At 39.5% G+C, this 22,448-nt stretch overlaps 1 protein-coding gene across 1 annotated transcript; it reads right to left on the bottom strand.

Moving 5' to 3' along the window:
* Positions 1-10: 10 nt before the first annotated feature.
* Positions 11-22,165, bottom strand: LOC145767616 (heat shock 70 kDa protein 12A-like). Its single transcript, XM_082579469.1, has 15 exons — positions 22,129-22,165; positions 21,411-21,529; positions 21,059-21,290; positions 20,859-20,926; positions 14,337-14,502; positions 13,784-13,852; positions 10,770-10,890; positions 10,499-10,615; positions 9,789-9,893; positions 7,735-7,851; positions 4,835-4,960; positions 4,417-4,650; positions 3,810-3,986; positions 2,872-3,163; positions 11-478 (listed from the first exon to the last, which is right to left on the bottom strand). The coding sequence occupies exons 1-15, from the start codon at positions 22,155-22,157 to the stop codon at positions 72-74; spliced, it is 2,379 nt and encodes a 792-aa protein (XP_082435595.1). The 5' UTR covers positions 22,158-22,165; the 3' UTR covers positions 11-71.
* Between the last annotated feature and the right edge of the window lie 283 nt (positions 22,166-22,448).

The following is a 22,448-nucleotide window of genomic DNA, read 5'->3' as shown; positions in this document are numbered from 1 at the left end:
TTTTCCGTTTTTCGAGCATTTATTGCAAAGATGATTGTACTTTGAGCGCAAACAATGGCATGCTGGCTAGGCTACGACATAAAGTCCGCGCGAGCGTCGGCTCGTGACCCAGTTATGACGTCAGTGCAATCGATTTTTATTTCCGTGTCCCCAAACATCATTGAAATGCGTATTTCTCGGCGGCGTGAGATCACTCCTGATGATGGCACTGGAAGTTTTATGTTGATGGTCGCGCATTTCGTGACGTCACTTTCGTCAATGTACTTAACATCGGGGCGCGGACAACTGTAGAAGTTGATGACGAGATTCGTCTGATTGGCGCGCACTGGAGCGTAGCTGCGCTGCACCACATCGCCCAACGCGACAGCGTCACCAGCTGTGACGTAAGAATCGAATACGTCCTTGCACCAGATGTTGTCGCCTTTCGGCATCTTTTTAATAGAGGGGTGAATAGTTTTGTTGAATTTGTTGAGGACTCCTGAAAAACAAAACGAATTTGAGCATCAGAAGCAGCTACTATGATACAGAACATCTTGTTAGTTTGTGATCAACCAAGTTCGGAATCATTCTTCAAGTTCGGAAACCGTTCGGAAGCGAACCGTTCTTCCGAAGTTGGGTTATTACTTGCTATGTGAAATCGTTCTGTTGCATCTCAAATGAAGGGTCCTTATGTAAATTTTGAGTCTGAATAACATCGAGAAACTGAAACAGAAGTTAAAAGACACCAGCGTCTACTTATCTTTTGCTATTTTATAGGAAAATCTTTTGCATCATTCCTTCAGTGTCTCAGTCAAAACAGACCAGTTTTGTGAGTCACAATCAACGGCTCATCAAGCTTCCCAGCCAGCAAAACTGGTCCTTTTAACATTCATCGTTTGCAGACGTTGAATCAATGTAAAAAGGACCAGCTTTGCTGACTGGAAATTCAAACTTCTTCAACCACAGCTTCGGATTGACAGGCACTGACTTCTTTGAAAATTTGTTTAGATTGTTACGCATGGCTGCTCACAACATTCTGCATGACTGCCTTCCCCAATTACGTTTGATGATTTAAAATATTAAATGATTGGTTTTGAATCTTTATCCTCGGACTGACAAAGCCTTCAAAGGTTATTCCTGGTAGTTTCGCATACTTGTAGGATAGGCACAATAAAAACAGTAAGTAAGCTTTACAGTAAGCGAGCCACGATTTTCTGAAGAGGTTTAGGATAAGAGAAAATGGACGGCGAGTTAAAAAATCCTTGCAACTTGTCCGGCGTTTTAAACTCTCATGCCTCTATTTTTGCTTGCAAAGAAATTTAGTAAAAACTTTTAGAAATTGTTGTTTACAAATTTTATGCAATAATCGTTGCGACAAAGACCGAAAGACGAACTCTACACACCAACTAACAGGCTTCAACATTTAATGCTTAGGAGACATGCGTGGTCTGTAGGTTGTGTGGGATGACATCAGGGCCTCAAGACAACTCTCTTGGAAAGCATTCACCGGTCTATGTGGGAATGCATAATGCGTCACCCCCGGCGTGGGGCTGGTGTAGAACGAGGCCTTCTAAGACGTAGGGAAAGTAGTCGCCATTCTGGCATTACATCACAAACAACCACGCATTGACAAACAATTTGTCAAGAATTCCAACTTATTCTAGTACTTTGAGCCGTTGTTTCACTGATTTTGTTTTCGATAGTTTCATCAAAAAGTTACATCTCGATCGATTCCAAAACATCAAATGAATCGTTGATTTAACGTCTGCAGATGTGGAAGATTGATCGGTTGTCTGGGTTGCACACCTCCGTACTCAATAGCAACAACCAAAAAGAATAATTTTTGTAGTCGCTATTTGCACTGGTCCTCAGCCGAGATGTTGGTCATAATCTCAGCGTTCTTGACACAGCGGGGGGTTTCTCGATGCCGCTATACGCGCAAGAATGCCTGACTTGTAGTTGTTACCTTTGAGGTTGTATCAACGTAACAAAGAAAGAAACCCTTCTGTATTTTTGTATATTTCCACTGCAAGGAGTATCAGAAGTTATTTTGTCACAGCGGGTGTCGCTGCAATAGACTTGAAAGGTTTCCAAGTGGCAGTTGCATGGCTTTCCCGTTGGGAGATCGTCCTCATCACAGTGAACTGATGAATGATTAGCAAGCCTCATCAAACAATGACGTCATTCAAGGAATCTAACAATCGGTTCGCTTGGTGTGGACGCTGCAACTGTGGCTTGAAAGTGGCAATACTGTGCGAGTGAAATCAGATGCGTTTCATCATAAACTTAATTGATAAATTGAAGAAATGTTTTCTTTGGAAAGTTTAGATAGAATCATCATCCAGATACTTTCATGGATTGTTGCTATGGAATCACTAACCAAGGCTCGATCACCGCGGTTGACATACGATTGCAAAAGTCAATGTCTGCCCCGATAGCTCAGTTGGTTAGCGCTTGACTTCGTGAACGAAGAAGCTTCATGATCAGGCAGCGCTGGTTCGACTCTCAAGGTGTGCGCTTGAGCAACGCATTTCAGGACTGCTCTCCATTCAGCAGCATCTAATGGATGGAATAATTCCCAGGCAACAACACTTGAACAATTGGAAAACTTCACTTTGCCAATCTCGGCTACCGGCCCTGCGTCAAGACTCAAAAGCCTCTACAAGTGTGCGAAACTACCAAGAATAACCAATCAAGACTTCGTCAGTCCGAGGATAAAGATTCAAAATCAAATCATTGTTTATCGATTGAGGTGTTGAGGAGGGCAATGAATCTTAGACGAAACTATAATGTTGAACAATTAACATCTGGAAGCATTGGTCATCCGTTGACGACGTTTGCATGAATTTTCTTGAAGCGTACAATCTCAAATCAAGCTATTATCTTACTTACCAACTCCATAAGTCACGTGACTAGTGCGCATGCGCACTGTGGAAGGATCCAAACCGAACAATACCGCCCCTTTGAGAATAGTCAAACTGGCGTCTGGGGGAATGATGACCCTCACTTTTCCGGATGCAGCCCCTCTTATCGCTCGTTGCAGCATCCGGGATTCCACAAATCCGCCAACAAGGAATAAATGAGAAATTCGAGGAGTGAGATGTGACGTCACGTGTGACGTAATGGCAGTTAGCGTTGGAGCGAAAAGATCGTGCATAAGAGACGCACTCATGCGTAACATGCCCTGTGGATGAAGAAAGTCGTCACTGATTCCATTGTGACCGCACAGTCACAGATTACATGGTATATGTACCATACACAGGCCATGGCAACGTGCAGCTTAAAATTTGACTGAAGGCCGATCTGTTAGTAGCCAAAATCGCGAGTATAAGTTGATAGTTTGAGTATTAGTTGATAAATAGAGTCTTTGTCTATATTTTGTGAGAGTTTGAGTTATTTTTGTGCTGTTTTTACCATTCAAATAACGGAATAGATTTTGGCACTTGTACTGGAAATCCAAAAAGCGTCTGGCAACACCAGTATTTCGGAAAATATTGTCATTTTGTCAACATAATTTTAGGAGTTTTGCAGTGATTTGGGATTCAGTGATCACACTTTGGCAATTTAAATTGTTTAAATTATCATTTAAAAGGAATATAAAGTGAATTTAGCTTAAACTTCAAAACTGAAAATACATCGGCCTTCAGTCAGCCCTCCAGTTCATACGTTGTTAAGGCCTGTGTATACAGATCGCCATGATATGTACACACCATGGCAAAAGTAGTAAAAAAAGCTACACATTTATTACTTTCGTGTTACCAGTGTCGAGAAGACACAATTGACCTTACCTCACCCAACTAAGGTGAATAGACACGACCGGGGTTACCCACCTGGGGCGACCACTTGATGTTGGAATCCGCAAAGTTTCTCAGCGCGGTTTCGACATTGAATCCTCTCAACTTCTTGTGGAGATCAATGAAGGAGAATGGAAGAGCAACGTTGAGAGCAGAAACTCGATCAGGATTGGTCGATCTCTTTCTCGACTCCCATGCTATCATCAAGTCGACCTGTGACATCACGGTAGTCGTTATGGTGTCGCAATTAAGTTGTCATGTGTTAAAAGATCACAGTTAGAAATGTCTTTTTGATATTATCTTTAAAAAAAAAGAGTCAATTAGTCACATAATTTTCACTTCGTGTTGAGCTACATGTGCTAGGCTACTGATATTTTTTTATTCACGTATTACATTGTTGCTGTTTTTATCGTTTTCTTGGATCTGATCTGCAACTTGGCTTGTTCAGTGATTTTTTAACATAACAAAAAGAACAAGATTGCAAAGTCATTACAAACAGTTGGGATGCTGCTTTGTGGAGTGATCCGGTTTGATATTCATTAAATCCCTAATCAACTGCTAATCCCTGTTCAACTTCAGCTTTGCTGCTAGATGCGAAGAAGTCGGCAGATCTCACAGAAATCTATGACGCAACAATATTTACCCATCCAATCGGGCGCTTTCGCTTGAAGGTTTCAATAAACTTCTCTCCAAATATGTTGCCGAGCAAGTTTTCAAATTGTCTGTCGACTGCCACGCTCCCCATAGCGTCCCCGCTAGCTGCCTCTACTTCTTTGAGGCCCCCTCCACCGAGGACTTCGTGTATTGTGACGTCAACAGTACCCCCACCACAATCAACCACCATGTACTGACTTCCGATTGTGAGCGTATCTTCCACCTACGTAACAAACCGCAATTTATTACGTAATAATATAGCTACAATTAATCTATATCACTTTCAATTCTTTTATAATATTCACAACGCTCTGCCGAAAGGTAAATTTTTAGTCAATCCTTTGATGCGCAACAATGAAAACTTCTAGCGCTCTGCAACTGGCGCGTTATGAGGTAACAATGCTTACCCTGGTCTCATCCTTCGTGTCATCTTGGAGGTTGCAGAAGCGCGACTTTCTGCAGAAGATCGAAGCTGCTTCGGGCTCGAGCGCGATCACGAGTTGATCTGGGAAGCTTTCCGACGCCAATCCCGCCTGATGAAGTCATGCATTGTGACGTCATTTCGATTTAAGAAAACAACAAACAAACAATCTAAAGCTTGGCATCAACGTCGTAGTTCGGTGAAAGCTTCGAAAGATCAACTGCTTTCATGTTTATCAATCATTTTTAATTGCTGAAGATGAAACCAGTTTAGTCGTGTGTGAACTGTACTTGGTTTTGCAGGGATTCACTCTCCAGGGGTATCCAATTTTTTCAAGAAATTTTTTCATAAACATTTTTTTCTTTAAGAAGATTTTATGAAATTAATACTGAAGTTATGTTTTAAAATTTATTTCTTTGTTAGAAATATTTGTTCAATTAGAAAGCTGATGTACATTGATGGCAGGTGAGTGACATAATGACCATCCCTATCATTCCAGCTTTCCTTACTGTGTCGTGTCTTCTAACACTACTAATCAGCAAACTAGTCTAATACTGATTCAACGCCTGCAGACGTTGAATCAATGCAAAATATTTTGTTTTTTATTGTCATGAACAGGGCCTTGAAACATGGTAAGAGTGTGGGGCTACGTGCCTACGTTGTTTATGAAATAGCGTAATAAAGTTTTTGAAGTGTTTTCGGAACCATGAGCGTTGAATTTCTGTTGTTTTCACTCACATTCAAACACTCTACTCAATTTAATGTTCACAAACTTGTGTTGACAAAGTTGAACTACGTGGTAACCACCGGCTAAAGCAGTTCATGGACAGTTTGAAATCAAATGATTGACACTTTGCCTGGCTGCCTGCTACAATATTTTTGCAATTTGGGAAAATTGGTGGGTTTTGATGATCTTATAGAATATAGATGAAGATTGGCAGCAGTTCAGACATTGTGGGATAAAATTCCATTGTAGCTAATCCTTCCCTTTGGAATGCTTCCACGACCTGGGTCGATACGTTGTCGTCGCGTGGAGGCTTGCGAGCACCGAGGAATCTGTCAGGTAACAAAGGCCATGGAATTCTCATACTTGATTTGACTACAGATGAGCTGCCAGACTAAGATTGACCCAACCCTGGTATCAGTCCAAAGCTCGTACGGAATAAACTCAAAAAATTCACGATCCAAAAATGAGCACGTACCTTTTTATCTATGCACTTTGAATATATACAAATACAACCTTAGCAACCACACGGCGTTTAACATAATAATTAGGGCGATTTTTTTTGTAACCTGAAAAACTCAAAAATGTAACTTTAATTTTGCGAAAAAGTAACTTTAAACTTTATTCAACAAAAACAAGAAAGCGAAAGAAATGGCAGCAATTGAAAATAAAACGGCATCTAAATTTGTTTCAATTTGTGCTCAAAATAAAAGTACACATTCAAATTATACATTATGTAATGTATTACATTCTCTGGCAAGAAGTTTCTGTCAATCAAGCACTTTAGCTGTTGCAGGGAAAACAAGAGGTTAAATATAGTTAACACAATTTGTTTCATCGAAAAAATTACTTTACGAGTTTTCAGGAATACACGCGATACGAACAAGCATGGGCTTGTGCAAACCTAAAATCCGTACCATAGTAGAAGATATATTAAAAGTCTTGGCATTACATAGAATGTAAATTCATCTCTGCAGTAGCAATGAAAGATAAATAAATAGGGGAATTAGGAAAAAAAGTTTGCAAACTAAAGTGCACAACGAACAAATAAAAAGTAACCTAAAAACACAAAAAAGGACTTTTGGTAACTCTATAACTTCTTAAATATTGACCCCACAACCATGAAATTTTGGTTCTACATTTCTTTTGTTAATTGGTACATATAAAAAAAAAAGTAACTTTGGTGACAAAAATCGCCCTAATAATAATACAATAGAATGAAAATAAACTATAGATTACAAACGTTTTCGGCCATACACACGTTGGCCCTTATCAAGCAACAAAATGACTGATCCTATAAACAATTGAAAATGCATTACTGATCTACACACAATGAACCGAAAAAAGAAATTGACAAGAATAAACCGGCAAGGCACTGTTACTTGAAAATGACTAACATGTGTAGGCTATACTATAGCCGAAAAGTTCATAATTTATAGTTTATTTTTCACTTTATTGTATTATTATGTTAAATGCCGTGTGGTTGCTAGGTTGTATCTGTCCACGGTTCAAGAAAATCATCTGTTCACCAAAATTATACTTTAATTATATCATTCATTATATAATCGCTTTTTAACAATGTTCTGGTTACTGCTTTCTATTTCCTCACAATGGCATCTTCTGACGCAGCGTCGCTACGAATGAATGTGGAGAGGTTTTCCAGCATCCTTTGTTGTCAAAATAAAGTATGGAAAACACCTTCCCGAGGAGTCACCATTTCGAGAGGTAAACATTGGATAGTTGATGTGTAGTTTCGTTGAGAATATTTTGGTTAAAAAAACTGCTCATAAACACTGATTTGTTGAAATGACAAACAAATTAGAACGAGCTTGACTTTGTGTCAAATAAATTGAGTAAGCGTAGAAAGTTATTGCGTTGTTTATAATGATGAGATAATAATAGAAGCAACGATGCTGTTCTTAGTACGCGCGACCCTGAGATGATCTCTGAGTCATCTGACGTGGATTCCGTTCTGTTGAATCACGCCTCGCGCTTGTTTGTTGAGCACTCCCGTGGTTTCACTCAATATTTGGATGGACCGAGAGTCCAGTGTTGATGATGACATTGGCACGTCATAATGCAATTTGTAATTAAACTGCACGATGCCACTATGCAAGCCTGAACCTAGAAACGCAAGTCAAGCTCAAACTCTTCAACCCCACCTGGTAGGAGGCTTGTCGCATGAACTGTTTCGCTTGAGGGCGCCATATTGCAGGTACGGTCACCACCCATCTGACGTCATTTTGTCTCATTGGTGTTCCAAGTTCGTCAGATAGTTCCTGTGACGTCATAAAAAGATTTTAGTAAAAGGTTTAACAGACTCATCAATGACATCATATCGCTTCGGTTCTTTCGTTATCTCGCGAAAAAAAACTCTGTTCTAATTCCTCACACAAGCTTCTGCAATTCTGGTCAAAAATCGACTATTTGTGGTAAAGCACAATATTGAGAACTGCATTAATTTTGTTTTTGCGAGAACGATCGAAGATCTTTCACTGATGAATCTGTAGCTGATGATAACTTTTTGATAAAACCGTTGTATTCTCAAAGCATTCGAAAAGAAAATTCGAAAAGCTAATATTTAAACGGATTTCCTGTTTTATTGATAAAAATTCTGTACTCATTCCTACGCAATATGGAATGGATTCCGTACTAATCGTTCTACAACACATGCCGATCTTGATATCATCAGCACTTCCTACGATCAAATGAAAACCAACGATTTTACAGGGCTTGCTTTCTTGGATCTAAAAAAGGCTTTCGATACTGTTTTCCATAAACGACTCTTGCGCAAACTTGACCACTATGGTATCCGGGGAGTAGCAAACGACCTTGTCTCATCCTATTTGAATGGCCGTCAACAATATGTTGAGATTAACAACTACTGTTCCACTCATCAGTTTATTGAGTGCGGCGTTACGCAGGGATCTACACTAGGCCCATTATTCTTCTTGTTATATAAAAATGATTTGTCCAACAGCATATCATCAATACCAAGATTGTTTGCTGATGACACGTGTCTCATTGTCAAAGCTGAAGACTTAAGTCTGTTAGAAAACAAGCTCAACTCGGATCTAGTTGAAATTAATAGCTGGACAAATGCCAACAAGTTAACTATCAATGCTTCCAAATCAAATCTATTAGTAATTCCGCCAAAAAAAAACTACAGTAATCTTTATGAAATCCATGTTCTCTACAACGATGATAAATTAGAAATAGTTGACCACGCTAAATATCTTGGAGTAACTATTGACAATCAACGTTCGTTTGAACCCCACATCGATGATCTAAAATTGAAACTTGCTCGGTCCGTCGGCATCTTCTCTAAATTGAAATCTTTCATTCCTCCGAAAACCAGACTTCAATTATATCATTCGCTTGTGCATCCCCATATACAATATGCAATAACAATATGAGGTTCCACTTTTAAGACATACGTCGACAAACTTCAAGCCTTCCAAAACATAGCAATAAAAATAGTTGCGGGAAGTAGATGGTCGGATCACGTGACTCCATATTTCAAACAACTAAATGTTCTTAAAATAAAAGATTTGTTCAAACTTGAAACTTCAAAATTGATGCATAAATATGAAAACAATTTACTACCATGTACTTTTTCTAATTGTTTTAAAAAACCAAAAAATGTTCATTCTCGCAATACCAGAAATGCAATTGACAAGAATAATTTTTATGTTCCTCAATACTCATCTTCAAAACTTCAACGTAGTTTCAAGTATACAGATGTGGAAATTTGGAATTCAATCCCATTGAAAATGAGAAAAAACTCACCTAACTCTTTTAAAAATCTTTATAAAAATTTACTACTATCGTATTACTAATGATGATGTCGTCAGGCCTATATAGATCTCTTATTAGATGATGCATTTTGTTTTCATTCAAGCAACTATACCGTAAAATTATGTTTTAAATTATTTTGCCTCGCTTCTTTGACTGCTTTTTTCATGTTTAATTTGTTACCTTTTCTTTTGTTGAGCGTGGCTGCTCGACTAGAAGACCTTCCAGGTCACTTCGCAGCCACCCGTTGCAGTATCCACACATTCTACGTTATCGTTTGTTTTATCTGACTTTGCTGAATATGTGTATTTATACTCGCAACAAAATAAATGTCATGATCAATCAATCAATTGTTTGGGTCTGTCAAAACACGACATAGTTTTAAACATTTTTATAATTTCATGAAAGATTTCACACTAACTTGCAAAGCATGTTGCTTGAAAAACCTCAAAGCGTGTGAGAATACCATCAGAGCTGGCACCAGTACGCCATTGGCGGAGACTAGTTGGGTAGATTTGCTTAAATTCTAAAAAAAAAAGTAAAATATAAGCTGTTCAAGTTATGCAAAGTCACATCAGTGCTCGTTTTCACCGACGCCTTTCAATGCAGGGAGTTGCGTAGCTGCCGAGCATATAGTTCGCACAATCTATTCAAAAACTACTTTTGTTCATTTTTATAAACTGAATGATGACCCAACAGGCGGACTTATTACGACCGCGTAGTAGTCGAGTATCATTTGATAGATCGGCTGCATTGCCGAATGGTGAGAGCCCTGGAACAGCGATCGAAAGGGCGCCGGTTCGACACCACTCAAGAGCATGCGCTGTGTCTTGACAAAACACTTAGAGGCATGCCTAAAGGTGGACACGAAGGTTGGCTTCCTTGCCTTCCCGTCTACTTAATCTAAATCTTCAATCACCGGGCGTAAGCCTAGATACGACAAACAAAACAATTAATAGATCAAATATGAATTGTGCGTTCTTGCAATTGCTTCAATGGAAGCTGAAATCGCGCGTCCATTCCATGAGTGTAGACGATACTAAAGCTTTCAATGATTTTTAAGGATTGGGACATCTCGAACATTATTGTTACGTAACAATGATGCAGATAATTACGTCATCAGAAAATTACCTGGTCGCTGTGAAGTCGCATCTTGAAGCGATCCAGGTAGATCCACTTCTTGGCCTCACCCGCGTCCAGATCGTGATAGAAATCTCGCGCTTCAAACCCAAAGGAGTGAAACTCTCCCTGTGACGTCACAAATAATGACGTGATCTTTATAGTGCAATGTGCTGCCCTTGTGCAGCAATTCACGAGCATAAAATAACACTGACGTAACGATAACGTCATTTCTGTTGAGTTACATGTTATGACGTCACAAAGAAATAACTAGCAATCTCACCGATTGGTGGAGCAGTACAATGGTTGGCGTCTTTTGATTGGTTATTCCAGGATCTCCACCGGACCACTTCCTCATGAGATGCACCGAGTCCGGTTGCTGAACGAAGCTGAACGCGTAGCCACTGTGACATCACAAAAAGTAGTGTAGTAGCCTAAATATCGCTCCCTGTTGCCGTTCAGGTAACACCTCACGATTTAGTTTCACTGCCCTACATTTTTTATGTGGATCTTTTGGGGTTGGTTTTGAACTTGGAACCCGTTTCCATGGCATCTGATTTTCGAAGTAAATGTCGCGTGATCGATGATTTTGTTCTCAACAAAACTCAAACTGTTGCAACTTTCTGTCGCCATTGTGGGTTAAAAGTTGCTACCCAGAAACAGCGTTTGAAAAGAAAACGTTGTGACATAAATTTTGGGCCGTGGATGCCAAACGTTCAACAAATTAGTCTCCAAGTCTAAACCGCAGGTGGTTTGGTTTGAAATACAAACATGATACGATTGTTTAACCAGCGCAAACTGGGAAGATAACATTCTCAAAATATAAAAAGCAAATTCGAAAGTGTTTTCATCGAAAGTGTTTTAAATAATGAACAAACTTCGTCACCAAGTTGCGACGCCAGATTGTGAATCACGGGGATTTCGTAAAATTTTGTGCGCAAATATTTTTATTTCCAGGGAGAACTGGGGTCTTTCCAGGGCGTTAATGTTCGACATCTCGATAGCACCGTTCGCAGTCAACGCGGCAATGATTGTTTACTGCAAAATCAGAGCTCGGACAGCAAAGATAATTGGTTGATTTCCATTGATTCGACGTTACTTGACATTCGAACATACGTCACGAAAGTAATTCCTTTCAGTAATTTTCTTCTTTTCATCAAAATTAATCTGCTGCAGCGACAACAATTTAACTTTTATTTCAAAATACAATTTTGATAAAGAGATAACTTTGGTGAACTGTAAACAAACGAAACCAATTAACGACGCGATATTTAGCATAAAATACAAAAATAAACCAGAAATTGCAAAGTTTTTCGGTCATACACAGTGCTGTATTCGAGGGTATACGACGGTATACGCAGTATACTCTCTGCTTTTTCGAACAACTATAGTATGCCCTCTGGTTTTCCAAAAATAAATAATTTTGTACCTCTCGTCCAATTTTGATGTTGATAATTCATGTTATGGTAGAATAAAGATTAGTATTTTACAAGTTGTGTATTATTTATCATTTTTAGCAAGTCTGACAGTATACCCTGTGCTTTTTTTACAATACAGCACTGGTCATACAGCATGTTAGCCCTTATCAAGTATCTGAACAACTGATACATACATACGCGTGAAATGAAGTAAGAAATATACAAGAAAGAACCAAACACAGCAAAGAAGACAAGGCACATCACAGATTGGTTTAAATCCTAAATAAGTCTGTTCCGAAGAGAACTTAGTGGGAAACTCAAAAATGCTGATAGACGGGTCTCAGTTGTCCCGTAACAAACGACTTAGTTTGAAAGCAAATATTTGAAAATATTTCCCTTTATTCCATTAACATATTTTCTCAACCGACATTATCTCATCGCTATTTGGTAGTGCCCTGATTTTGATACTTTTTCTTTTCAAAATGTCACGATTTTTCATTTCGGTGAAAATGTTTAAATAATTTGAACTTCAAACCCTTTTGCTCATTTACTTCTCAACAACTTTTGAAGATAAAACTTAACTTCATATTTTTCAATGTAGACTTTTGCAAAAGTGTTCTGCAAATTACAAACACAAAGCTGCTTTGAAATAATATAGACTAGCCTACCTAAATGAAGTCTTCTGTAAGAAAAACTAAAAGAAGTAGGCCTAGGCCTAATTAAATGTGTTTATTTCCACAATTTCGTGTATTGTTGGAAGAAGGTGAGAGATCTACCCACACGTTGTTTTCAAGAACATTAGAAACTAATCGAAGTCAATTGCTCGTTTGATTTCATGTTTTCATGCGTAATAAATTCTCACAATACCCCAATCAACCCATGACCGCTATTACCCAAATCAACCCATGACCGCTGCTACCCTAATCAACCCATGACCGCTGTTACCCCAATCAACCCATGACCGCTGCTACCCGTATCAACTCATGACCGCTGTTACTCCAATCAACCCATAACCGCTGTTACCCTAATCAACCCATGACCTCTGTTACCCCAATCAACCCATGACCTCTGTTACCCCAATCAACCCATGACCGCTATTACTCCAATCAACCCATGATCGCTATTACCCCAATCAACCCATGACCTCTATTACCCCAATCAACCCATGACCGCTATTACCCCAATCAACTCATGACCGCTGCTACCCCAATCAACTCATGACCACTGTTACCCCAATCAACCCATGACCGCTGTTACCCCAATCAACTCATGACCGCTGTTACCTCAATCAACCCATGACCGCTGCTACCCCAATCAACCCATGACCGCCGTTACCCCAACCTACCCATGACCGCTATTACCCCAATCAACCCATGACCGCTGCTACCCCAATCAACTCATGACCGCTTCTACCCCAATCAACCCATGACCGCTGTTACCCCAATCAACCCATGACCGCTGCTACCCCAATCAACCCATGACCGCTGTTACCCCAATCAACCCATGACCGCTGTTACCCCAATCAACCCATGACCGCTACTACCTCAATCAACCCATGACCGCTATTACCTCAATCAACCCAAGACCGCTTCTACCCCAATCAAACCATTACCGCTGCTACCCCAATCAACCCATGACCGCTGTTACATCAATCTACCCATGACCGCTTCTACCCCAATCAACCCATGACCGCTGCTACCCCAATCAACTCATGATCGACTGAATTGAAATCAGACATGCTAAAAGTCATCTAGTCCAGCGTAGAAAAAGTAAAGTATGTGATCTGAACCATGCTATCACAAAACATTGCAAATGGAGGTTATAGAGTCATGGAATTGTGGGGGTTAGAAAGTCATGGACTTATTAGAGTTGGAATTACCTGTAGGTGGTTCCAAAGTCTATGGCGACCACTACGAAATGAGGAGGTCTCGGCGTCATTGATTGAAATCTAAAAATACAACGAAAATTCCAGAGTTACATTATTTCCAACCTTGGTTGCAATTAATATAACTATGTTGCTACAGCAACTACTAGTATTACAGTTGCTATATTCTCAAGTGGCTGAAATTTGATATATTTTCTCGCGATCTCGCTCTTTCTGGAGGATCTCCTGTGAAGAATCGTTCCTCCCTCGCAGAAGTTGTGCTCTCGTGCTCTCGTGTCCATTGTGAGCTTCTAGTCGGCACTGGTTGTACATATTGTCTGGGCACATATCGCAAATTTGCAACACTTACCTTCCTTAGACTTAGCCTCGTGGTACATTTTCAAATGTCTCGAGTTTCAAAACATATTGATTTTTGTTCTTGCATTACGTGCTCACCTGACAATCTAAACGTCTGACCGCATCGAAACACTAAGGAAAGTTTAATGGTTCAAAAATCTATTTTTTATTAGACCGGCAACTGAACAATAAATTGTGATGTAACACTCACCCTGAAGATAACGACGATCGTGACGTGTTTAGTGATGACGTTTCATCCGCTTGTGTCACAGCCACTACGTCATGCTTATTCGATGTCATAGTGATGACGTCGTCTTTCCTCCACGACAGCGGCTTCTGAACTTCAACGTTTCCTAGTTTCGCTCTCTTTGCTACCTCTGTGGAAACACACTTCGTTGAAAAGCGCGATCCTACGTCATCGAGCCTTCCCGGTATCTTGGAATGTTTTTACGTTGATTCAACATAAATGTTTATCATATCAATGTTCTTATATTGTAATCATAAGCAACAGCTTCAATAGAAGACGAAGAACAGACTTCCAGAGATAACGAGAAGTTGCATCTGCTCGTCGCTGCGACGTGCTATGACGTAACGTCATTGTCCAATAGCAACGTTTCAACAAATGGCGAGGCCTGGCGCTTGTCACTCTTGTGCTCCTGCTGGAAAATAATCTTTTAATTTCTTAGCAATTTCGATGGAAACGCTGCGTCCCATCTTCCCACACCTAGGCAGCGTCAAGTTTGGGATCGTGGCCCAGGATTTGAAGGTGAAACTCCTTTTCATGGTGCCTGTCGTTTAACAACGTTGAATCAACGTTAAAAAGAATGATTTGCCAGTGAGCAGTGTTTATATAACGCAAGCTCGCCTGCGGCGGCGATTTGTTGGTGAGCAGAGTTTCTGTGCCAATGTTGTCTTGGTTGAAGCGAGTATGGTGGCAAAAAGTTAAACCTTTCACATAAACTGTCATTCTATTTGACAGAAACATTTTAAAAGTCACGCCCAAGGGTTGCAAGTGATATATTCTGCTGGATCGTTGTAACCAGAGTCATCTCGGATTGATGTCTTCTGTTAGGTCGGTTTGGGTTGTAAGGTTACATTGTGCTGTTAGCTGAACTGTTCGAACGTTGAATCTACGTGGAAAAGACGCAAACTGTTTCATTGCTGACATGTCACGTGGTTTAATTGCGATTCATACCTGAATTGTTACGAAACAATGTCGTGGTATGAGTTTGTTAGTCACTATAACATCATAATTTGTTATCACGATAACGCGAATAACTCATTAGCGTTGGTATCTGTCGATCTTATGCAACCTATTTCAAGTTTTGTGTTTATTTTGAAAGCCAGCTCGTGCTCGCCTATATTAACTTGACCGATATTTCACGATTATTTATTGCTATGTCAGATACGCCAAGGTACCACCAAGTACTCTGTCCTGCTGATCCAGGTCCCCGACAGCCTCTGCATTGCTTACTTTACACTCCATCCTATCGTAGTGGTGGGTTTCTTTCAACTGCTTGCCACAACCCAAAAGAAATTGTCTTCAAACTATTTGTTCATAACCAACCTTGTGAGTACACAATGAACGAACTGAAGATCTCACAAATATTATATTTCATCATCTACGCATTGTTCTTCAACAATTTCTTCCATTCCGTTGTAACGGACTAGGAGTTACTGCGGTCCAGAAGTTACCGTAACTTCTGGACCGCGTATACGCAGTCTGGAAATTATTGCCGGTCCAAAAGTTTCTAAAACAGGGTTGCCAAATTTGACGCTTGTAGCAGATTTGTATAAATGATTTTAACATTGGAAACATGTTGAAGACTTATCCACCATTACATCTTAACAACATGGTTTACCGCAGAAACGCAATTGGGAATAAAGCGAAAAAAAGATGAAAGTTAAAAGATGAGTTTTGTATCAGAAATTGTTGCTGTATTGGAATGAAATTTTAATTTGTAACAAGCCATTTACGTATTATCTTAACCTGATTCATTTGTACTATTCCACTTGGAGTTGTGTCCGTGCCTTACGCGCGTTGACAAATAAATTTGCATGGGGTGGTGGTTGACTAGATGACCGCCTATGGTCTTTTGCTGTCATCCTGATTGTGCTAAGATGCAACCTACGATTCACAATGTAGTGTTATGAGTGTTTTATTGACTCGTTGTATATGGTGCTATCAGGCCCGCAACCAGCAAATATTTTCGGGGGGGGCATTCAATTTTTATCTAAGAACAAACATTAAAATGATGCATTGTGACATTTTTATGTTAATGTCCACGCCCATTGATAGAGTGTGTGGCACTACCATGTTACGGTTCAGTGGTCATAACTTATGTCAATCACGTTTTTGTTTAGTACAGCATTAAAGGAAACTAGCCTTTGTAACCTTTTCTCATTTAGCTATGACTACCCAAGGAAGAAAATTACGATAATACAGTAATGTGTTCAGTCGATTACAAATAAAATACAACATCTGTAGGCTACGAACTGCATTGGCACGACTGGAGTCATAAATTAATCAATAACATTTTTTTACATCAACATAAACAAACAGATACATATGAATAAACTTAACACGGTAATTACAAATTACAATCCTGAAACATTTTGTTGGCTCAACAAGTTTTTAGGTTTGTAGGCCCAAAGAAGTTGACTTTGCAAATGCAAAATGACATTTTAATTTAGAGCATAATGTCTAACTTTCTACTTGATTTGGCAAGTTCGTACAACACCAATTCCGTGCTTGGAATTTGAGTACGATGGATTTGCATAAGAGCTAGTCCAGAAAGCCTGTCCTGCCCCACAGTGCTTCTAAAGTAACTTTTCAAGCGTCGTAGACAGCTAAATGTTCTTTCTGCAGAAGCAGTTGTGACTGGAAGTGTAGCCAAAATTATCAAGAGTTTGTAAATGTTTGGATAAAACTAACGCTATCGAAACAGATAATGAGGATGCCAGCCTAATTTATCAAACAAAATCGTTAGCATGGCTTCCAACCAGCGTAGCCTACTTTCGGTTTCGATAGCTAGTCTACACTCTACAGTATGGCTGTACGTGTACATTTCATACTGCATAGAACGCTTAAAATTTTTTCAAAAAATTTCGGGGGGGGCAAATGCCCCCAATGCCCCCCCCTGGTTGCGGGCTTGGGTGCTATTGAAACAAATAATTTGATTGATCATAGCTCCAAACATTTCAAAGTTTGAATCGTGGCGGCATTTAATAGGCTACAGGCCTTAGTGCAAAGTTTGCATTGGAAGACTGACTTGTTAACCGCTTGCCTTGAGTTGTAGTTGACGTAGGCTACATAGTGTTTGACTATATTTTATGTAAATTATTTCATGAAAGTTAAAACCAAAGTTTTCTAGTGAATGGAGCACTGAGCCTATTTTTGGTCTGGTTTTTCATAACTACCGTTTTGAAGAAAAACTTTTTATGCAGATAATCTTTTATGCATTCCAATTCCATGTATCTGCAAAATTCTTCATACTTCTCTGCATTGTCCAATGCAGTGGCGTAGCCAAGGGGGGGGGGGGGGGTTTTGGGGGTTACAACCCCCCCCCTTTGGCACGCGTGTGACGTCACGATATTGAGAATGATGCTTTCAGTCTAAAACAAATTGCCTAATTTTGAACAAAACTGCATTAAAAGAGCGAGTTTTGCCAATACTAAACATCTCAGCCAGGAATTAGCAACAAGAAAACACAGAGACTTAGCTTTATTTCCGAAAAATGCCGAAAAAAACATGATCTTATCCTTTTGCTATGCCACCGGACAGCACCATTTTACAGGAATATTCATACCCACATTTTTGTTGAAAATGCTCTCAGAATGCATCAAATTCAAAGTAATTTTTCAAAATTTTCTGGGGGAGACCCCCCAGACCCCCCGCCGTTGGGTTGTCAAAACCCCCCCTTTCAAAATTCCTGGCTACGCTACTGGTCCAATGTCCATCCCTTTATCACCCATACCTTTTTCAACTTTCTTTGTAGTCTGAATCTGAATTTTCAGTCCATTTACAAGTTTTCCCAAACGAGTTTCGAAAAAGCACACCCACTCACAATAGCAGTAACTTTTGGACTGCTTCTGCGGCGTTGCAGTCTAGAAGTTCCTATAGTCTAGTAGTTCTAGTCTAGTCTAGAAGTTCCTAGAAGTTTCTAGAAGTCTAGAAGTCTAGAAGTTCCTATCCTCGGCAACGTCGGCTGCGTTGCCGAGTGGTGAGAACGTCTGCGCGACGTTCGAAAGGACGTGGGTTCGACACCGCTCCAGAGCACGCGGTTGTGTCTTGGCGAAAGACACTTAATGGCAAGCCAAAATAAGGGGAGCAGCTGATTTGAAGACAATATGTCACTTCGCTGCTTCCTGTCGTCTGTTGTATCGCATCTGTGATCGCAGTGTACTGTATGCTATGGCAATGGGCGCAAATAAAAGCATGATTATTACTATTATCAGTCCAGGGGTGCCCGACGTTTTCGCAAACGATACAAAAGCGAAAATTGTTTTAACTAAGTGTAATGAATTCATTGCTCTCAAACTAATGCAAGATATTCAGTTAACATTACGAAATACTTATAATTACTGACCTTTTGAGAAGTTAAAAATTTAATTATTTTTCATAACAAAATAAAATAAAATTTAAATGAAATACTTGGCAACCCTGGTAACTTTTGGCCCGCAGTAACTCTTGGACTGCTACACTGTCATCTTCGCGCGTCTTGGCTTCGCTGGTTTTCGCATGTCACATGCCCTTGGAAGCTGTTTCAGTCACTTGTCATTCCAAACAAAGTCATTCCATCAAATTTCTTCATCACTTTCTCTCTACTATTGAGTCAGTTCAATTATGAATCCAGGGGCGCGTGTTTATCAGCACTGGGTGGCCTGCTGGCTGGTCTTTAAAAACTAATAAAATTCATGACCTTGTTGAACTTGACCCGTTGTGCTGCGTAATTTTTAGTTATCAGTTTTGTGTGAGCTAGTTAAGCAAGTTTCCCAAATGTTTAGATTTATCCACACTTTGTTTGCGATAGTGTATTATTCTTTAGTATTTCTTTTAAAACATACTTTTCTTGTAGGCTTGAAAAGGGCTGTATGATTAACCGAAAACGTTAGCTTATTGTTTTTGTTTTTTGTTTTTATATTGTTAAATGTAGTGTTGTTGCTGGGTTACGTCTGTTTATAATAAAATTCAGCAATATGTCGAAGTAAAAACATTGCACATTCGTCAATTCAATGAACCTATTCCAGTGGAACCATTAGAGGTATGAGGTAAAATGTGGCTTGTATAGGCGACTACAGAGAAAAGGTGCGAAAAGCTCGAATAGATTTTCGAAATTTCTTTGAAAGATTGTATGAAAAACTATAAGGAATGTTGCTAATACCATTAATACTATGTCATTAAAATTTGTCTCTGGTCAAGGAAACAATTTAAATTTTAGAAACTTAACTTCAATTTTCGATCTAACCTTGCGACTCAAACGTCCCCAGTAAATTGATACATTCAGCAAAATACAATAAAAAGAAAGTATGTGCAGGTATAAATGTCCAAAAGGCGATCAAAACAAGGTGAAGTTTGTCAAAATGTTCAGCAGGACAAGCCCCCAAGAACCTCTTGCAAAATTTTTTGCTTTTTTTAACCTGAAGGTTTAACCTCAATATGTTCATTCTTTTGTTTTTTTGTTTAAAAAAAAAAGTTCTTTTATAATGTTTACTTTGAATAAGCTGAAGATGCTATTACTATAGCGAAATCGATTCTTACTCACTTAATAAATAACACTAAGAGGTTAGATTGTTGTGCAAATGCCAGCATTTGATGAATGCAAAATAGCAGTACTTTGAATACTGAAAAGTTTGGGAGTCCATCAGGAATATTATCGCTTCTAGCTGGTTGCAACGTTTGTCTGATGAACGATAAACGTAGCAACTACTACTAGAAACAATTTTTCCTTTGTTGAAACTCAGGTGCCCTCCGAAAGTTTTCTAAATCCGAGCATGAGTCGGTTTATCGAACTGAGGCAAACAAATCAATTACTATGACGTCACGCTTTTACACAAAGCTTATCAATACCCTATGACGTCACGTGAGATAAACTTAACACATTTCAGTAACAACCAGGATTCCAACGTTTCGTCAACCGACATGGCCACCTTTGTTAAGGAACTGACATCTTTTGATTTTTATAAAATGGCGCAACACAGGAAGCATATTGAGCCAACCACGAAAAGGCATTATTTAAACGTTTGATGACGACACAAAGAAGCGATTGTTTTTTTCACCATCACAGCAGACAAACTCAACCCAGACCATGTTGTGAACCACAAGCGACTGGCCAAGGTTCAAATGCATCTAACTTTGGTTAAGTGGCAGATCCTGCAGGTAATTTAAGGGGCACAATTTCAACAAAACACGATGATGTGTAGGTCAACATTAATCCAACCTTGCAAATACGCAAGGGATGCACTTTCTTTTCCATGTTTCAAAGAAGAAGGGGAGCGATTGCCCTCTGAGTCTTTCACTGTTTTGGTTTAAATACAAACGTGGTGCTCGTTTTCTCATCTAAATTGACCGATGAGATCAAAACTTTGAACGAAAACACTCGGTTTGCAAAAATGAACTTTTCATGTTTGTCGTTTCAAAATGTGGGTTCATGGATGTGCATTAATTTTCAATGGCACTTTCTCCTCTGTGGAGTCACTCAAAATTCCTCCCCCTAAGGAATCGTGGACTCACCTGGTCTCTGGGCCGCCTTCAGCTTCCCTCTGATGAATCCTCCGAGGAAGCTTGATTCTTCCGGTAATCTGTCATTATAACGTAAATGATAATAAAATGCAAAATGACGTCACTACACGAGGAGTGCTCAAAATTTGTTTATTTTCGCATGAAATCGTTGAATAAAAGTCGCAATGGAACAGATTCAAATTGATGCAAACCTTCTGTAAACTTTTTTGTTTTCTTTTCTGACGTCACGAACGCTTGCTGTCGATATAGGCGGAGTCTGTATGATGTCCTCAACATCGTCCAATGAATCGCCTTTTTGGTGGATGACCGTGACCGTCGATGACGTGTTACTTTCCACCATTACCTCGTCATAATCGTAGCTGACGTCAGAGTCGGTATTCAGCGGCTCCTCTTCAGCCTCATATAGAGTTGACAAGCTTCCTTCTGTGTTTCAAATATTTGGTTGAAAAAAAAAACGTTGATTGAGCGAGTCGTTAAAAATTTTGAATTGGTTTTCGTCAAGCAATGATTTCAACGCATGAACGGAGGTTAAATTGCGCCCACCTTCGTCGCTGCTGTTCGTCGTGCTTTCGTCACTTGTTCCCATGGCAACCGGTATCATCCTGGTAGATGACTCACATCCGGGAGGAGCGGGAGCTTTCACTACCGAAACTTTCCCGCTCCTGTTGTTTCGAAACAAACATATTAGTTTGAATGGGAGTAACTTCACTACTCCTGTAGCCTGTAGGCGAACTTACTTTTTTCGATTTCAACGATCAAATATCTTGAGATATGGACTCACATGATTAAACCTATCATAGGTCGTGAAAGATATGCTTACATGATTATCAGCATGAGCCACCATGTTCTATACTGACACTACACTGGAGCAAAGTACAAAGAAGGTTCTATCTCTGAAACATCGAGCCTCCGGATGAAATCGTCTTAAGCACACAAAGAGACCAACTTGATAGTTCACTACCAAGGCTACTACAAAGCTGCAGCTTTCCTTATCTATTGCGACAATTTTTAAGCTTCTTTTTGCAAATACTGTACAAGTTTTCAATAAAGTCTACGCCTTTAAACTAAGTTTATACAACGGTTGATTGCTTTGATTGTGACGCATTGTAGACAGAACTTTTGTCTGCTGGCGCTAGATAGCTTTGCTTTGTAAAACCTTTCGATATTATTTATGAAACAGTGAATATTTCACTAACAGCGCTTCACGCAGCGCATAAACATATTTTACACTAAAATTGAATGACATTTTTAAATGACTTACTGTGGTTTATTTCCCCACTGACGAAGCATGTCTTCTCTGCCCACCTTCAAACGCGAAGTAATTGTTACGCCTCATATGGAATGCGACATCACAATTCTATGGAATTTATTTGAAACAAGAGACATTGGTGCTTTCTATTGTTCGCTCATTATCAAGCTTTATGTTTCATAGAAGATCGTTGATTGTTGTGCAACAAACACTGGAGAATCGCTGATTAGTTTTTAAAGCGCGCGAATATTATCGCGAGGTTCAAGATTGCCTCGACAAACACATGCGAGACATCGCCATATTGTATGGAATCGTGATGCGATTTGTATTCC

The sequence above is a fragment of the Aplidium turbinatum genome, chromosome 3 (assembly GCF_918807975.1).
Source record: "Aplidium turbinatum chromosome 3, kaAplTurb1.1, whole genome shotgun sequence".
Lineage (NCBI taxonomy): Eukaryota > Metazoa > Chordata > Ascidiacea > Aplousobranchia > Polyclinidae > Aplidium > Aplidium turbinatum.
The sequence above is the reverse complement of the archived record's forward strand: the minus strand, read 5'-3'. Positions and strand labels throughout refer to the sequence as shown.